At 43.9% G+C, this 17829-nt stretch overlaps 1 protein-coding gene across 6 annotated transcripts in view; it reads left to right on the top strand.

Moving 5' to 3' along the window:
• The window catches only part of LOC144509240 (zinc finger MYM-type protein 4-like), a 179740-nt gene that overhangs the window by 59131 nt on the left and 102780 nt on the right, over positions 1–17829 (top strand). Inside the window, exon 1 of one of the 6 annotated variants that reach the window (XM_078237801.1) lies at positions 15549–15690. The exons of the other annotated variants lie outside the window; for them this stretch is intronic. Coding sequence (XP_078093927.1) covers positions 15628–15690 — 63 coding nt within the window. The 5' untranslated portion in view covers positions 15549–15627. Of the gene's footprint in view, positions 1–15548; positions 15691–17829 lie in introns of those variants that run through there. 6 annotated transcript variants of the gene reach the window in all.

The raw sequence follows: 17829 nt of genomic DNA, 5'->3' as shown, positions 1-17829 counted from the left end.
GTGGGGAGGCTGCAGAAAGATTTAGACAGTTTAGGAGAGTGGTCCAAGAAGTGGCTGATGAAATTCAACGTGGGCAAGTGCGAGGTCTTGCACTTTGGAAAAAAGAATAGAGGCATGGACTATTTTCTAAACGGTGACAAAATTCATAATGCTAAAGTGCAAAGGGACTTGGGAGTCCTAGTCCAGGATTCTCTAAAGGTAAACTTGCAGGTTGAGTCCGTAATTAAGAAAGCAAATGTAATGTTGTCATTTATCTCAAGAGGCTTGGAATACAAAAGCAGGGATGTACTTCTGAGGCTTTATAAAGCACTGGTTAGGCCCCATTTGGAGTACTGTGAGCAATTTTGGGCCCCACACCTCAGGAAGGACATACTGGCACTGGAGCGGGTCCAGCGGAGATTCACACGGATGATCCCAGGAATGGTAGGCCTGACATACGATGAACGTCTGAGGATCGTGGGATTATATTCATTGGAGTTTAGGAGGTTGAGGGGAGATCTAATAGAAACTTACAAGATAATGAACGGCTTAGATAGGATGGACGTAGGGAAGTTGTTTCCATTAGCAGGGGAGACTAGGACGCGGGGGCACAGCCTTAGAATAAAAGGGAGTCACTTTAGAACAGAGATGAGGAGAAATTTCTTCAGCCAGAGAGTGGTAGGTCTGTGGAATTCATTGCCACAGAGGGCTGTGGAGGCCGAGACGTTGAGCGTCTTCAAGACAGAAATTGATAAATTCTTGATTTCTCGAGGAATTAAGGGCTATGGGGAGAGAGCGGGTAATTGGAGTTGAAATCAACCATGATTGAATGGTGGAGTGGACTCGATGGGCCGAATGGCCTTACTTCCGCTCCTATGTCTTATGGCCTTATGGACACGGGGAGAAAGTGCAAACTCCACACAGACAGTGACCCGAGGCTGGAATTGAACCTGGGACCCTGGCACTGTGAAGCAGCAATGCTCACCACTGTGCCACCATACAGTGAGGGACAGATTGGATGAGGTCCCTCCCCCTAGTTGGAGAACATTGCTGCCTGATATTCCTTGTAGTTCCTGAGCCCCCTTTTCTACGTTCTCAAGTGACAAGGCTACTTCAAAGGCTTTTTTAACGTCCAAATTGGGTTCTACCAAGAGCTTCTTTTGGATGGTTAGGTCATTTATGCCATATATCAATCTGTCCCGCAACATTTCATTCAGAGGCGGCCCAAATTCAGTATTCAGCTAGTGTCCACAACCTAACCAAGAACTCAGTGACAGATTCCCCAGGCGTTCTACCAGCCATGTTGAATCAATATCTCTGGAAAATTACAGGGATCTTCGGGTCATTGTGATTTTTCACCAGGCCTATGAGCTCATTAAAAGTTTGTGACTCGAGGGCATCCAGGTGGGTCAGAGTTGTTATCACACTGAAATTTGGGCCTGCATGCTGTTAACAATATCACATTTTATTTTTCATTTCCTTCAATGTTAGCACGGAAGAAATAGTGCATGCACTCAGTATATTGGGTCTTCTTCCCTACTAGTGTCACAGGGCTCAGATTTCCCGAAAAGAGACATCTTGGCTTTCTCTTATCGGTAAAGATTCTTGACTTTTGGAAGTTGTCCGGAGGGAAAGAGAGAAAGAAAACATCTCTCCTCACCAATGTAATAATGCAGCCAAACACCAGTTTACCGCCACTAACACCCTTTATTGTGCACCAGAGGAAAGGGCCGTGCCTGTGGCTTATAGTCAGGTGATAGAGTCATAGTTATACAGTGCAGATAAGGCCCTTCGGTCCAAAGAGTCTGTACTGACAATATCTACCATTAAAGCTCTGCTAATCCCATTTTCCTGCACTTGTCCCATATCCCTGAATATTATGACATTTCAAGGGCTCATCCAAATTTTTTTAAGGGTTGTAAGGTTTCAGCCTCGACTACTTTCCCAGGCAACGCATTCCCACAATCCGATTGAAAAGTAGTCTTCACCTTGAGATCTACAACTCATGTCCGGGTAAAGCAATAGGCTTAAAAACCCCCACTGACTGCATCCCATTGGGCAGGCACCCGCTCGCTCAATAAGGCAGCTTGTACTCCATGAAGCCCATGGGGAGATCAATAAATGATTCCCCAGTGGCCTTCGTGGCCATCATAACAGTTGTACTCACCTCAAATTCAGCAGTGAAGCGAGGGTGGACAGTTGCACGCCGCTTATATCTGGTAGTGATCTAGACTGGCCTAATTTCCCATTGGCATGGCATGGAATTGGGAGGAGGAACGTGATTCAAGCAAGTTGCATTTTTCATGAGGAATCATGACATGTTAATGCATGCAAATAGTGTTCCTGACATCGACCAGTGGGCAAGCTAACCCACCATCATCCTGCCATAAAAGTGGCGAGGGGAAAATTCTGACTTGTTTTTTCCATCAGAATGAGCCTGACTTTTGGCCTCGCTCTGAATTTTCCACTCCTGCCCGCAACGAATTCCACCGCTGAAGGGACTGGAAAATTCAGCCCATCGTCTCTACATAAATCTGTTGCAGCTACATAAACCAGAACTATCAGGCTCACAACCTACTACCTCAGTGCTGTCAAACTTGTGCATTCACCTCTCTGGTGCTGACGCAGGAAACCCCCAGTGAGTCCAATCCCACATTTCATCCTTGCTATGACAAATGTGACAAGTGCACAGTTTTATTCCACATCCCATGTTTCATCTCGGCATCACATTTTCTTATATTTAGATTACTTATATTCAAATTCAAAGTGAGATAAAGTGAAGACAAAGAGAGTGGGTGGAAAGCAAAGAGATAATTACAGGAAGAAAGTATTTTTGTTCACGAGCTAAGACATTGGAGAACAATTTTATTATAATACATTGCATTGAACATAGCATAATGTACTTGGCATTACAAAATAATATATCTTCCTCCTTACCATTGCTATAAAGCCATGGTAGATCTCCTAGAACACATAAGAACAGAATAATAATGTTCATGACCTTTCAAATAAACATGATAATTCTGCTCATAGTGAGCTAGGAACTATTCCCAACCTAACCACCAGATAAAATTCTTGCAATAGAGTGCTTTAAGATTTTTCCATAGTGCCAGCTTTTAGAAGATCTCTATTGAAATCTCAAGACTTTATTTTGTTAATCAGTTATTGTAATGATTGTGATATCTAGACTTTTCTTTGATGTGTTCTTAGATCAATTTAAACATCTGACTGCTGTTAATGTAGAGGATTGCTACTTTTGCTTTTTGTAACAATGTGACAATCATTCAATCTTAAACAAACTAAACAGACTTCACCGAAAAGCAGATATATATATATATATAATTACCTGCTCAGATGCAAAGAAAGATTCGCATGTCGTCAAGATATGAATTTGTTAGTCAGCTAGATGATCCTGATTCCATCGTAATCGTTGAAAGAGATAAAGGGATTCTTTGTGATGGAAAATTCAGAAACCATCCAAAATTTAAATCGATGAACCGAATGGATCTAGCATCAAATACATCATTTGAAAGTTCAAGACAAGGAAACAATCAATATAGACTTTTGCTATGACAAGGAACGTGATGCAAGAGGGAAAATTAAAATTTTTTTAAAAAGTATTTATATCTTCTCGGTCAAAATGCAGTCTTCTGGACATGCAACATGGCAATGCATCCATCTTTGGGAACTGTCATTAAATAGTACAGGGAATAAAATCTCCCTTGTTCCATTAGTGGATCTCACCACAACCTTTATCATGACTGTGTCATTTGTGATTTTTTCACTAATTTTGCTTCTTCCTTTAATCACTTACTTAGAACTATGAAACATTATTAGAAATAATTGAAACTACTTTGGTTTCTTTTATAGTTTCTTCCAGTTCACTTAGTTCTACAGTGTCTCTTAACCATTGGGTTTCTTGTATTTCACTAAATCACACCAGACTTTGTTGCTTAGTTCTGCAGATTTCTGCAGTTCCTTAGTTTTGAATGTCTCTACACCTCCTAGTTCTAGGCTTGGCTTTATGAGTTTCTATGACCCTCTCTGCTTTGTAGGTGTGCCTGCCATTTACCACTTATCCTGATTCAGTTGTACAGGTTTATTGCCCCTTGTCTTGTGAATCTCGGAACTCGTCTTGAGCTTTTAATCTTGCATGAATTGCGATATTGTTCTCTACCTCAATACTACATCAAATTTTTCCACTTCGAAAATAATTTGTTCTGTGAAACACTTATGTTTGTTTTTGACAGACATGATACAGTGCTATACAAATGCAAGTTATTTCTTAACAGCTGCATTTGCTGACAGACTTTGGTATTAGACACCTGACGAGAACTGTTGTATTCCTTACCAGCACATTCACTGGTGATCTGCAGATTGTGAATGGGACGAATACCAGTTCACCAGATTCTCCATCTCTTTCCTATACTCCGTCTCATCATTGTTTGAGATCCAGCCCACAACGGTGGTGTCATCAGCAAACTTGAAAATCGAGTTAGAGGGGAATTTGGCCACACAATTGTAGATGTATAAGGGGCTGAGGACAGAGCCTTGTGGGGCATCGGTGTTGAGGATGATTGTGGATGTGTTGTTGCCTATTCTTACTGGATTGCGGTCTGTGGGTTAGGAAGTGTAGGATCCAGTCGCAGAGGGAGGAGCCGAACCCCAGGCTACGGAGTTTGTAGATGAGTTTTGTAGGAATAATGGTGTTGAAGGCTGAGCTGTAGTCAATAAATAGGAGTCTGATATAGGTGTTTTTGTTATCCAGGTGTTCCAGGGTTGAGTGTAGGCCAGGCGTCTGCTGTGGTCCTGTTGTGGCGATAGGCGAACTGCAGTGGATCCAAGCAATCTGGGAGGCTGGAATTGATTCATGCCATGACTAACCTTTCGAAGCACGTCATCATAATGGATGTCAGAGTCATCAGGCGATAGTCATTAAGGCATGCTGCCTGGCTTTTCTTTGGTACAGGGATGATGGTCACCTTCTTGAATCAGTTAGGAACCTCAGATTGGTGTAAAGACAGGTTAAGGATATCTGCGAATACCCCAGTGTTGCAGGGTTCTCTGGAGACCAGGTATCGCCAAATTTTCAGCCAATACAAAGACTCACGAAAGCCAGTGTCCCGGTTAAAGGCATATCTTTATTTGACCAACGATTGAAGGGAGACATAAACATTGGGCAGTCCAATGCCTTGCTACAAGAGAAGGATTTGAGCATTCCAAAACATCCGTCAAAACAATTATGCATTTCTCAAGTTTGCTCCTCCCACTCCTCCGAAAGTCATGAACAAATCATCATTAATACATATTAACCACTGTTAACAATGGTCATATACCTTAGCCAATTGCATGCTACTCTCTGACATCATGGGATTTCATTGGTCCATAGAATCTGGATGCTTCCTCCCCCTATTGCCTAGCAACCCCTGACGCTTAGCTACAAAGCTCAAAGTCAATGTTCCCACCAATTCTTGCTTGCATCGACGGCCGAACCAGACAGATGTACATTCTCACGTCTGAGAAGATGTACCTTATCTGAACAGTGTGGACAACCCTATTCATAAAAGGGGCTCTGAGAACCTTACTGCTCGCAACTTTCACTCTTAAGAACTTGCACATTCTGTGGTTCCGTTGTTCCAAAGAATGTGATTCTGTCTGCTAAAGCTTCATTCCATCATCCCTCACAGCAGCCTGCCTTTGGCTAAAGTGCAGTTCCTTTTAAAAATACAGCTAATACATTTAAAATACCAAAATACATGTTTGAATCAGAAATACTTGTTCAAATTGAATACTTATTAAACTTCTTTCTGTGTTCATACGGTTTTCATGTAGTTAGTTCCCTTGTTAGACTGAGAGTCTGATCTGAGGTCATTTCACTTATTGCTCGTATTTTACTAGTGTTTTAAATTCCCGATTATTTGAAATTTATCTAACCCACTATGAATTTCTCCAACACCCAGCCAGCTGGTCCGCGCAGGATCTGATTGCTCATCCGGGTATCCCATTCGGGTCAGTCGCTTTCTGTGTGCTGACTTTCAAGAAGGCTGCACTGACGTCTGTGATGGGACCTCGGATACCAGTTCGGCCGAGGCTTCCGGGGTGGAGGGCTTGCTTTCGCTCCCTCTTGCTCAAAACGGGCATAGAATGCATTGAGCTCATCGGGGAGCCGGTGCATTGATGCCGGCAATGCTACATGCTTTCATCTTGTAGCCTGTTACGTCTTGCAGACCTTGCCATATTTGGTGGGAGTCCATGTGGCTAGCCTGGGACTCTAGCATGGTCTGGTACATCTTTTGGCACCTTTGATGGATCTCCGCAGATTTCTTGTATAGGTCAGGACCGCCTGACTTGAACGCCTCAGACCTGGACTTCAGCAAGCAGCGAATATCCGTGTTCATTCATGGTTTCCGGTTGGGAAACACACGGATTTGTTTCTTTGGCTTCTGCATGTTAAAACCAGCTGCAATTGTCTATTTAACAGTTATTTCCTGTGCATTTTCACCCTTATATTTCTTTAATCTCAATGTTATTCAGATACATAATTCAGCGCCCCTGCAAAGTTAGATTTATTTTCTGGATAAACTGATTTTCTAAAGTATGCACACTAGTTATGATGTGACTGAATTGGTGATTCAGAGGCCCAGGCTAATGCTCTGGGAACATGACTTTAAATCCCACCATGGCAGTCTGGGGATTTAAATTCAATTAATAAATACATTTGGATTAAAAAGCAAAGCTCATTTCAGTAATAGTGACCAATAAACTGATAAAAACCCATGTGGTTCAGTAATGCCCTCCAGGGGAGGAAATCTGCCCTCCTTACCTGGTCTGGACTACATGTGGCTCCAGACCCAAGCCAAGTGGTTGACTCTTAACTGTCCTCGGAAATGGCCTGTCATGCCAGTCAGTTCAAGGGCAATTAGGGATAGGCAACAAGTGCTAGCCTTCCCAGTGACACCCACAACCCAAAATCAAAATAAAAAAGTTTATTTTTACCAATTGTAGGACCAATTTGTAAAGATTTTTCACTGTGTAATGTAGTAACAAATCATTTTTATTTATACCATTTATCTCTGAAACAATAACTTATTAATAGATCAGCATAAAGTTATCTAAATAATGATTGGATTAACATGAAAAATATGAGCATGTATATAAAACCATCTCTGCAACTTAAAAGTATTAATTCATTAATTGTTCACATTTATCATAATGAAGGTCAATTCTATCATTTTGCTTTCACTTTTTTAATGATCAGAATTGCCATTTTTCCCTCGTACTGAAAATATTGAAGAAAGTTTGAAGAAACCGCCTAAAACAATGAAGTGCATGATTAAATCCAGGGGAGTAACTGAAAACTGCTGAAAGAAAAGCAATTCCAAGTACAGTGAACACTTTCTTCCGTGGTCTTTCCCTGCTTGAGTGGCACTAGAGATGGAACAGAAGTGTTTGCTAGCATTCCTGTGGCCCACTGTGAATGGTGAATGCTGCACGGATAAGGGATAAAAGTAACAGGAACAAGTAATGACACAATGGATAAAAGGAATATTTTAATCATTGTAAAGTGTGTCAACTGTGGCTCACTTGGTGGCACACTTTGCCTCTGTGACTCAGAGTTCTGGGTTCATGTCCCACTCCAGGACATGAGGACAAAAATCAAGTTACTCTGGTGCAGTACTCTGTGAGCATTGCACTGTTGGAGGCGTCATATTTTGGATGAGACATTAAACCAATGTCCCAACTGCCTGCTTGGGTGGATGCATATGATCCCATGTGACTATTTTGAAGAGCAGGGGGTTCTCCCCAGTGTCATGGCCAATATTTATCCCTCAGTCAACATCACAAAGTACCAGCTTGTCTGCTCAGTATCATATTAATTATATAAAGATAAAGCTGAAGCATTCGCAGCAATCTTCAGCCTGAAGTGCCGAGTGGATGATCCATCTCAGCTTTCTTCAGTGGTCCCCAGCATCTCGGATGCCAGTCTCCAGCCAATTCGACTCACTCCAGGTGGTATCAAGAAAAGGTTGGAGTCACTGGATACTGCAAAGGCAATGGGCCCTGATAACATTCCGACAATAGCACTGAAGACTTGTGCTCCAGAACTTGCCAAGCTCTTCCAGTACAGTTACAACACTGGCATCTACCCGACAATGTAGACAATTGCCCAAGTACATCCTCTACACAAAAAGCAGGACAAATCCAACCCGGCCAATTACCGCCCAGGCTACTCCCGATCGTCAGTAAAGTGATGGAAGGGGTGGGTCATCAACAGTGCAATCAAGCAGCACCTGCTCAGCATTGACCTGCTCAATGATGCCCACTTTGGGTTTCACCAGGGTCACTCAGCTCCTGACCTCATTACAACCTTGGTTCAAACATGGACAAAAGAGATGAATTCAGAAGTGAGGTGAGATTGACAACCCTTGACACCAAGGCCACATTCGACCGAGTGTGGCATCAAGGAAAACTGGAATATGGGAATCGGGGGGCAAACTCTCTGCCTGGTATATAGGAAGATGGTTGTGGTTGTGGAGGGTCAGTCATCTCACCTCCAGGGCATCTCTGCAGGAGTTCCTCAGGGTAGTGTCCTAGACCCAACCATCTTCAGCTGCTTCATCAAAGATCTTTCCTTCGTCATAAGGTCAGAAGTGGGGATGTTCGCTGATGATTGCACAATGTTCAGCACCATTCAGCACGAGTCCTCAGATACTGAAGCAGTCAGTGTTCAAATGCAACAAGATCTGGACAATATCCAGGCTTGGGCTGACAAGTGGCAAGTAACATTCGCACCACACAAATGCCAGGCAATGACCATCACCAATAAGAGACACTCTTAACCACCGCCCCTTGACATTCAATGGTGTTACCATCACTGAATCCCTCACTGTCAACATCCTTGGGGTTACCATTGACCAGAAATTCAACTGGACTCACCACATAAACACAGCTACAAGAACAGGTCAGAAGCTAGGAATACTGCAATGACTAACTCACCTCCTGACTCCCCAAAGCCTGTCCACCATCTAAAAGGCACAAGTAAGGAGTGTGATGGAATACTCTCCACTTGCCTGGATGGGTGCAGCTCCAACAACATTCAAGAAGCTTGACACCATCCAGGATAAAGTAGACTGCTTGATTGGCACCACATCTACAAACATTCAATCCCTCCACCACCGACGCTCAGTAGCAGCAGTGTGTACTATCTACAAGATGCAATGCAGCACTTCACCAAAGATTCTTAGACAGCACCTTCCAAATCCATGACCACTTCCATCTCGAAGGACAAGAGCAGCAGATACATGGGAACACCACCACCTGAAAGTTCTCCAAGCTACTCACCATCCTCACTTGGAAATATATTGCCATTCCTTCGCAGTTGCTGGGTCAAAATCCTGGAATTCCCTGCTTAATGGCATTCTGGGTCAACCCACAGCACGTAGACTGCAGCATTTCAAGAAGGCAGCTCACCATCACCTTCTCAAGGGCAACTAGGGATGGGCAATAAATGTTGGCCAGCCCAGCGACGCCCATGTCCCACAAATTAATAATAAAAAATATATTAGAATTTGTGGGAGTTTGTTGAACGCAGATTAGTTGCTGCATTTCCTTTGTTACAATGGTAACTGCAGTTCAAAAGTACTTCATTGGCCATAAGACACTTTAAAATGTCCGCTGCTCAAGGAAACCTCTACAAGCTCTGATTCGGTTTTGTGTTTAATTTCTTTTTAAGTGAAAGGAAACACTTTTGTTTAGTTTTGGGGTTGGTAAAGCTGGGAAAAAGTCATAAGAGAAGTAGGTTCTGCTCTCCCAAAACATCTTGGGGACAGCATTGGTGGTCACAACATCTGGAGACACCACCCTTTTGGCCAAAGACAAGCAGGGACTATCCATGATGGCAGAAGAGCTGAGAAAATCAAATCTGAGATTCAGATCGAGCATCAACAAGACATACTTGATGAGAATTCATAGCGAGAGCAGCCATTGAGAATATAGATCAATTTCAATTTCTAGGATTGAGTGACAACAAATGGGAATTGTAGACCAAGTGGTCATGTGATGACGTGGCTGCAAAAAAAGGGTCGGGAACATGGGAGTTATCCCTGGGAGCAGGGGCATACTACAAGCATGTAGTAGCTGCTCACCTAGTGAATAAACTGCCGTTTGTTACAAGTCCTTGGTATCAGCATTTTGGGAACCCAACACATTTTCATGGTGTCAGAAGTTGGTAGTATAGCACAAGGACTTCATTGCATCATCCTGCTCACCTCTGATGAAAACATTGCAGACTGTTGGGAAACTATTGAAAAGGAGTGGCATGTTTATTGTGATGCTGCATTATCTGACAAGTCAAAAAAGGCATAAGCCTACACCTTATTAAACTTAGTGGACCCTGAGGCTATTGAAAAATGAGTTGTTTGTTTTTCAGATGGAGGAGGAAAATTAGGACCTGAAATAATTCTAAAAAATGTTTGAGAGTATTTGTCTTCCAGTAAAAGATATAATCGACGACAGGGAGGCATTTAATTCAACAAGTGAAAGAGCAGATGAATCAATACAATTCTATACGGTCACTATAAGAATCTTAGCAAAGACATGCCCATTTGGCACACTCACCGATGAGATAGTCAGAGATTGAATAGTCTGCTGAATCTACAGCATTCTAGTCTGCAATCAGCTGTTGCAAGAAAAAGATCTAACATTACAATTGGCAATTAGCATCTGCATGTTAAACGAACAATCGGGAAAAAAACAGATTTTAGGTGGGAAACAGTAGTAGTTGCAGTAGTATCTGCTCCAACTGCAGTTGCTATCACTCTCAGAACAGAACACCTTTTTTTTTACATATGGCAAACGATGCAACAAAATGTGGAAAGTGAGATCACTTCGCTAAATGCTGCAGCCTTCCTCTGTCATCAGCAACATGACAGCTGGCTGGTCCCCCATGGGTAGGAGCATCAGCAAGGTGAAGGAACTGGAGCTCAGCCAAAGTAGCGAAACTACTCTATTGCGAGATTATTGACACTGTTACACAAAAGGGTGAGATCTTCGCCACCCACAACATGATTTGCAGCAACCCAAGACTGAAGGTAAAGATTGACACTGGAGCAAATGTAATGTATTGTCCAATCGAATGTTACAGGATCGAGACCCATATGCAGTACCAGACCCCAGTACCCAGGTGGACTTCTCTGTCAACTTCTCCACCAGGACATCGAATGGTGCTGGCAAGAGCTTCATACAGTGGTCTTCAACAGACTCAAACAGGCACTCACAGCCCTACCAATGCTACAATACTTTGATGTTCGAGCACCTGTACTTGTATCAGCAGATGCCACCCAGCATGGACTTGGCACAGTCTGCATCCAGAATGGCAGACCAACAGCCTTTGCTTCAAGAGCCCTCACTGTCACTGAGACTTGTTATACACAAATTGAAAAGGAACTTCTTGCGTTAGCCTTCGCCTGTCAGAAATTTCATATACGGTCATCCTACAACTGTTGAAACGGATAATGAGCCAATCGCCTGACTATCTTAAATAAGCATCTTCACAATGCATCTGCACAGCTGCAATGCATGATGCTAAAGCAGCAATGATACAATCTCAGCATCGTCTATGAAGGTGGTAAGGAGATGTACACGGCCGTTGCCCTTCCCAGAGCATTCTTACCTATTATAGACCAGGCAGATTGTGAGGAAGTCATAGACATCATAACTAGAGAGGTGCTGTCCTCTAGCATGGAACTCAAAGATGCCTTACAATCGGACATTACATACAAACAACAGAACATCATCCTGAGGGGCTGGCCAGAATTCTCAGGAGAGCTTCCTCACAAGCGATGAACTTACTGTACAGGATGGATTGATACTGCGTGGCCAGCGATTCATCTTTTCTACTTCTCTTCAGAGGAACTAAACCCAACAACTTCATCCGGGGCACCCCAGGTTGGAAGCAACCAGATACAGGGCCAAAGAAACTCTCCTGCACGGAACTGGAAAGGGAAGTTTCCAGATTTGCCCGCTTCAAGCAAAAGAACTGCTACGTTTACTCGGGGTCCCGGATGTCCCATGGTCACTCACAGCAGCTGACATCCTCAAATGGAATGGTAAACAACACCTAGTCATAGTTGATTAGTATTCCGGGTAGTTCGAACTCGACTACCTGCCAAACATGACGAGTAACACTGTCACCAAACTTAAGAAATATGTGCCACACATGGCATCGTGCAGAGATGCATGGCAGACTTGGCACCAATTTGGCACCATTATATTTCAAAACTTTGCATATACGTGGGATTTTGAGCAGCCCCCTGTATTCACAGTCAAACAGTCTGGCACAACAGGCGGTACGCAATTTTATTTTATTAGTTCAAGGATGTGTGTGTTGGGCTAGCATTTTGCCAATTCCTAGGCCGTTTCAGAGGGGTATTTACAAGTCAACTACATTGCTGTAGATCTGGAGTCATATGTAGCCAGACCAGGTAAGGATGGCAGATTTCCTTCCCTGAAGGACATTAGTGAGCCTGATGAGTTTTTAAGACAATCGACAATTGTTTCATGGTCATAATTAGACTTTTAATTTCAGATTTTTACTGAATTCAAATTTCACCATCTGCCATGACGGCATTCGATGGGTTGCTAATCCAGTGACAATACCACTTTGCCATCACCTCCCCAAGCCTAGCTGAGCATCGTCGAGAGAAATGTGCACAGGATTGCACAGATGACAATGCTGAACTCCTCAGGCTGTGAAATCTACCACAGCATTGTCTCTTTTCCAGGTGCACCAGGACCACGACCCCTATTACTTAAGTTCTGCTGCAGTCCAAACCTCAAACCAAAGTGAATGATGCCCTCATGTAACGCTGACTGAGAAGCAAAACAAATTAGGATTGAGATCCTCACAGCCCTATAACATTTGTTCAAACGGTTAGGATTCAGACTGCACGTGGCCATGACAACAGTTAAATGGTAGCCAAAGAGGGTGCCCTCTACATATGCAACCACTATCACCTCCTGCAAGTATTGAAATCAGCATCAACAGATACCACAGTACTCCAGTCATCCGGCCTACGACACATGTCCCCTACACCAGTGGACACGCAGAATCCTCCAGGGGCCAACAAAGCAAACCCTGCACCCACCGAGCACAGTGACGGAATGTTCCGGTTCATCCATACTGAGGACACCAGACTGAGAAAGACCACAACACCACCAACTGACATAACCACAAGCTAAGAGCGCCTGAAAAAAATGAACACCTGGTTCCAGGACTATATTACCACCCAGTCTAGAATTTCACCTTTCTACGATGAAAAGGGTGGGTGGGGGGAGGGGGTAATGGATGAGCTGTGCACCAGCTGCAACAGCTAAGTCCGTGCCTCATCATATGAAAATAACTATGGATTGTTAGCCTGTTTAATCTGTATGCTATAAAATTGTCTGTACACGGTTTCTGTTCCCGCACAGTTACATCTCATGCCACCAGTTGTCCCAATGAAATGGGAAAGATGTAGACTGAGTGATCATGTGATGACGCAGCTACAAATAGGTTTACATGTTGGGAGTGTGAGAGTTCTCCCCAGGAACGTGGGCCGAATACAAGCATGAAGTAGCTGCTCAGCTAGTGAAGGAAGTACTGTTTGTTCTAAGTCCGTGTTGTCAGTGTTTCGGGAACCCAACACATTTATAGATATAGCAGCACTGAAATCAAAACAAGCTAGCAATTGCATGCTCCACAATCAATCTATTGAATGAAGTACAGATGATACCCAACATTTGTCTGCACCCGAAAAAGCAACTTGCAAAATCCCTAGTATGGAGCATTGCTCTGTATGGGTGTGAGAACTACATGCCTGATGAGAAGAAAATTATAACTTTTGAAATGTGGCTCTGTTGAAGGGTGTTTGAAATCAGCTGCACAGAGCGAAGAACCCATGATGAGCAAAACACTCTGGATGTTGGGGATCTGAAGTAGAAAGTTCTTGAAAATCTCAGTAGGTCTGGCAGCATCAGTGGATAGAAAAATATTGAAGATTTTGAGTGACTCTTCTATTGCAACTATGCAAATTCAAACTTCGGGGGGCATGGGTGGGATTGGAGTCTTCCTTCTCGACACTGAAGGCCTAGCATGTGTATGTGTGTCGCTGATGGGCTGACAGGTGATCCGCTCGCCAAATCCTCCCTCTCTCTTTCTATCCCCAGCAGAAGACTCACTTGAATGCACTCAGCATCCATGAATTTGTCCAAAGGCAAATCAGTCTCAGCATCTTGAGGCCTTCTAGCTGAAAATTGAGAAAATGTGACCACTGGAGAGGGCGCAGTGAGAGACTGGGTGTCGGAGGCAATGCAAGGTCCAACATCAGGAAAGAACAGGCCAGGTCAGAGAAGGACTTACCATCAGATGTAGGAGCAGGTGACACAGTGGTTAGCACTGCTGCTTCACAGTGCCAGGGACTAGGGTTCGATTCCCGGCTCAGGTCATTGTCTGCACGGGTTTCCTCCCACAGTCCGAAAAACGTGCTGGTTAGGTGCATTGACCCGAACAGGCGTCGGAGTGTGGTGACGAGGGGAATTTCACAGTAACTTCATTGCAGTGTTAATGATTACTTGTGACTAATAAACTTTACTTTAGCATAAACAGGTCATTCATCCATTTGCCCCAACATTCAATGAGATCTGATATAATCCTCAACTCCACTTTCCCACCTTATCCCCATAACCCTTGATTCCCTGCCTGATTAAAAATCTATCTCAGCCTCTACAGCCTTCTGTGGTAAAGAACTCCACATATTCACTACCCTCTGAGAGAAGAAATTCCTCCTCAGCTCTGTCTTAGATGTTTGACCCCTCACTCTAGAGATTATGCCCTCTGGTCCTAGACTCTCCTCCAAGCAAAAACAACCTCCCAGCATCTGGATGGGTGGACAATATCAGAAACTGGACAGAGGGAGGAATGACAATGCTGAGGCCATAATCAGATCAGCCATAATTTTGTCGAATGACAGAAGAGGCTTGAGGGACCGAATGGTCTTACCCCTGCTTCTAATTCGTATGTATGTACTTTCTCTTTAAATGCCTAGTGCCTCTCATGAACTTTGGCTAATTATGGTTGGATGCTGGAAGGGAGGAATGGCTAGATGGATGGATTGGACAGATGAGATGGATGGACGTGATGGATGATTGGAGGGATGGACGGAGGGATTGGATGGGATGGAGGGTTAGATGGGAGGATGGGATGGAGAGAGGGATGGAAGAACAAAGAAAAGCACAGCAACAGGCCATTCGGCCCTGCAACCCCCTGATGTCCTAACTAAACAAAAAAAATTCATCTGTCCTTGCTGGGTCAGTATCCCTCTGTGCCCTCCCTGAAAGAGGGAGGGAGAGATGGATACAGGGAGCCCGACCACCCTGGGACAACCCCAGTATCTGCTGCGGGCTTCAATTTCAGATAATAGTCCCCTGCCACAGAGGAGGGAAGATGGGGCCCGCGGAATTCTCGCGAAATCTTATTGCCCCGCCCCCCCAGGGGCCCCGCCCATCCGACGTCACCACGCCGCTGTGCGCGTGACGCAATGGGGGAGCCGAGCGTCACGGCGTACCGCGCGCGCTGGCCGTGCGTGACATTCTGAGGTTGGTGCCACCAACATGGCGGAGCGGAGAGAGCAGGAGGAGCTGTGCGCCGCCCGGTGCATTGGCTCGCCGCGCACGGTAAGGGCTCAAGCGGCCTTGCGTCCCCGCCCCCCCAACCCCTGGGCGCCATTATAACCCTCTATCTTTTAGGAGGAGAAGAGGGAACATATAAAACAAAATCTCAAAGCCAAGACATGGAAACCAGCCGGGTGGGGGGAGGGGGTGGAGAGAGCGCATTGAGGCGAGTGGTCTGCAGGGGGGAGAGAGAGGGAGGGGAGAGTCACTTGTCAGTCCAGCACAGACACACACATATGCGAGGCCTTCGGTGTGGAGGGGGAAGGCTCCAATCCCCATCCCCTCCCCCAAGTTTGAATCCGCCTCGTTGCATTATTTACTCCTCTGTGAGTAAATAATACTGGCTGCATCTTCTTGCACATTTAACAACTGGACTGAGTGGCCGGGGGGCGGGTGGCTCAGGGTCTCCTCTGCCCCCTTTAAAAAATATATTTTTACAACATCTTCTAAATGACACCAGGTGGAACTTTTGTATGTGGGGCTCTTGGATATCGCGATAGTGACTCAGTGTGGCCCATGCTAAGTGGTCCTGCTTTTGTCTTGGGAGAGAGAGAAGGATTTATTCCTCCAGACTCCAGCACATTGTTTTCAAGCACAGGTTAGCCCATTTATTTTACAGTTGTCCTGTGATATTTGTCGAGCTGCGTGCACCTTTGGATCCAAACTTTAAAAGGATGAAAACTTTAGTCCGTTTGTCATTCATTTTTTTTTAAACCAAACTTTGAATGTTTTTTTATAAGGCAACTGAATGCTGTTGTACTTAAGTTTCTGGTGTCTTTTAACTGTGGGACATTTACTCTCCGATAGCAACACTCTGGGTTGGTGGTGGTCGTTTGGATAAACGCTATTGTTGCAATTTGGGTTTTTTTTAGAAACTGTTTCACTGTGGTCCCCCATCCGTGGACCTTTTTCTCTGCTGTACCACAGCTGTACTTTTCCTGTAATCTTCCCTTTCACAGTGGTGGAAATAAAGGATTAACAATTATGTTACGTGCATTAACCTTTTTACTGGATTAAACAGTCTTCTACTAAAGTGAATTTACTTTCCTGAGTGGCATGTTAAAAATAGAGGGGTTTGGACATAAATTTAATATTACGTTTGTAAGTGTAATTGATAATGTGGCATATGTAAAATCTAAATATGTTTATGCAAGCGTGAATCCCAGTAGATTCATCTCAATAATTGTTTACAGTAATTATTCAGTTCACAAGTAACCAGAGATACATGTCTATTAACCAAAATGTAAGCAAATACACACAATTATATTTATATGGTAATAAATTTGAATTGATATGGTCTTTAGAAATATCTAATTGATTAAGCAATTACATCTAGGATCAAAACTCCCTGTTTACAAGGAAATTGACACTTGTGATTTCTTGAGCATAAAACAGATTACTATTTAATATTAAATGTAGTATACTTTAAGATTAATGGAAACAGTGTATTCTAAAATGTAGGTCCCATATGTAAGCTTTAAATAATTTGTTCATGGTAAAGAGAGAATTTAATATTGTGCCTTTCATGACCTTAGGGTGGCACAGTGGTTCGCATTGCTGTCTGACAGTGCCATGGACCTGGGTTTGATTCCAGCCTTGGGTGACTATGTTGAGTTTGCAAGTTCTCCCTATGCCTGCGTGGGTTTCCTACCACAATCCAAAGATGCACAGTTTAGGTGAAATGGCCATGCTAAATTGCCCCTTAGTGTCCAAAGATGTGTAGGTTAGGTGGATTAGTTATGGTAAATGGATGGGGTTATGGGGTGGGGGAGCCAGGGGAAGATGTTCTTTCGGAGAGTTGGTGCAGATTTGATGATCAGAATGACCTCCTCCTGCATTGTAGGAGTTCTATGTCCTCGAGCACTTTACAGTCAATGACATTTTTTCTGAAGTGCTGTGAGAAATTTGGCAACCAATGTACCACACAGCAAGCTTCCATGGACAGTATGATGATCAGAAAGCCTGTTTCAGTGTTGCTAATTGAGGGGTTAATGTTGGCCAAGACACCAGGAGAGCTCCCCTGTTCATCGTCCAAAAGTGTTGATGTTTCATGCTCACATGAGAGAACAAATGGAACTTGGGTTTAACATCTGATCTGTAACGTCCACACTAAACTATGCGTTCAAGTCTATGGAGTGTATG

This window comes from Mustelus asterias, chromosome 21, assembly GCF_964213995.1.
Source record: "Mustelus asterias chromosome 21, sMusAst1.hap1.1, whole genome shotgun sequence".
Taxonomy (NCBI): domain Eukaryota; kingdom Metazoa; phylum Chordata; class Chondrichthyes; order Carcharhiniformes; family Triakidae; genus Mustelus; species Mustelus asterias.
The sequence above is the reverse complement of the archived record's forward strand: the minus strand, read 5'-3'. Positions and strand labels throughout refer to the sequence as shown.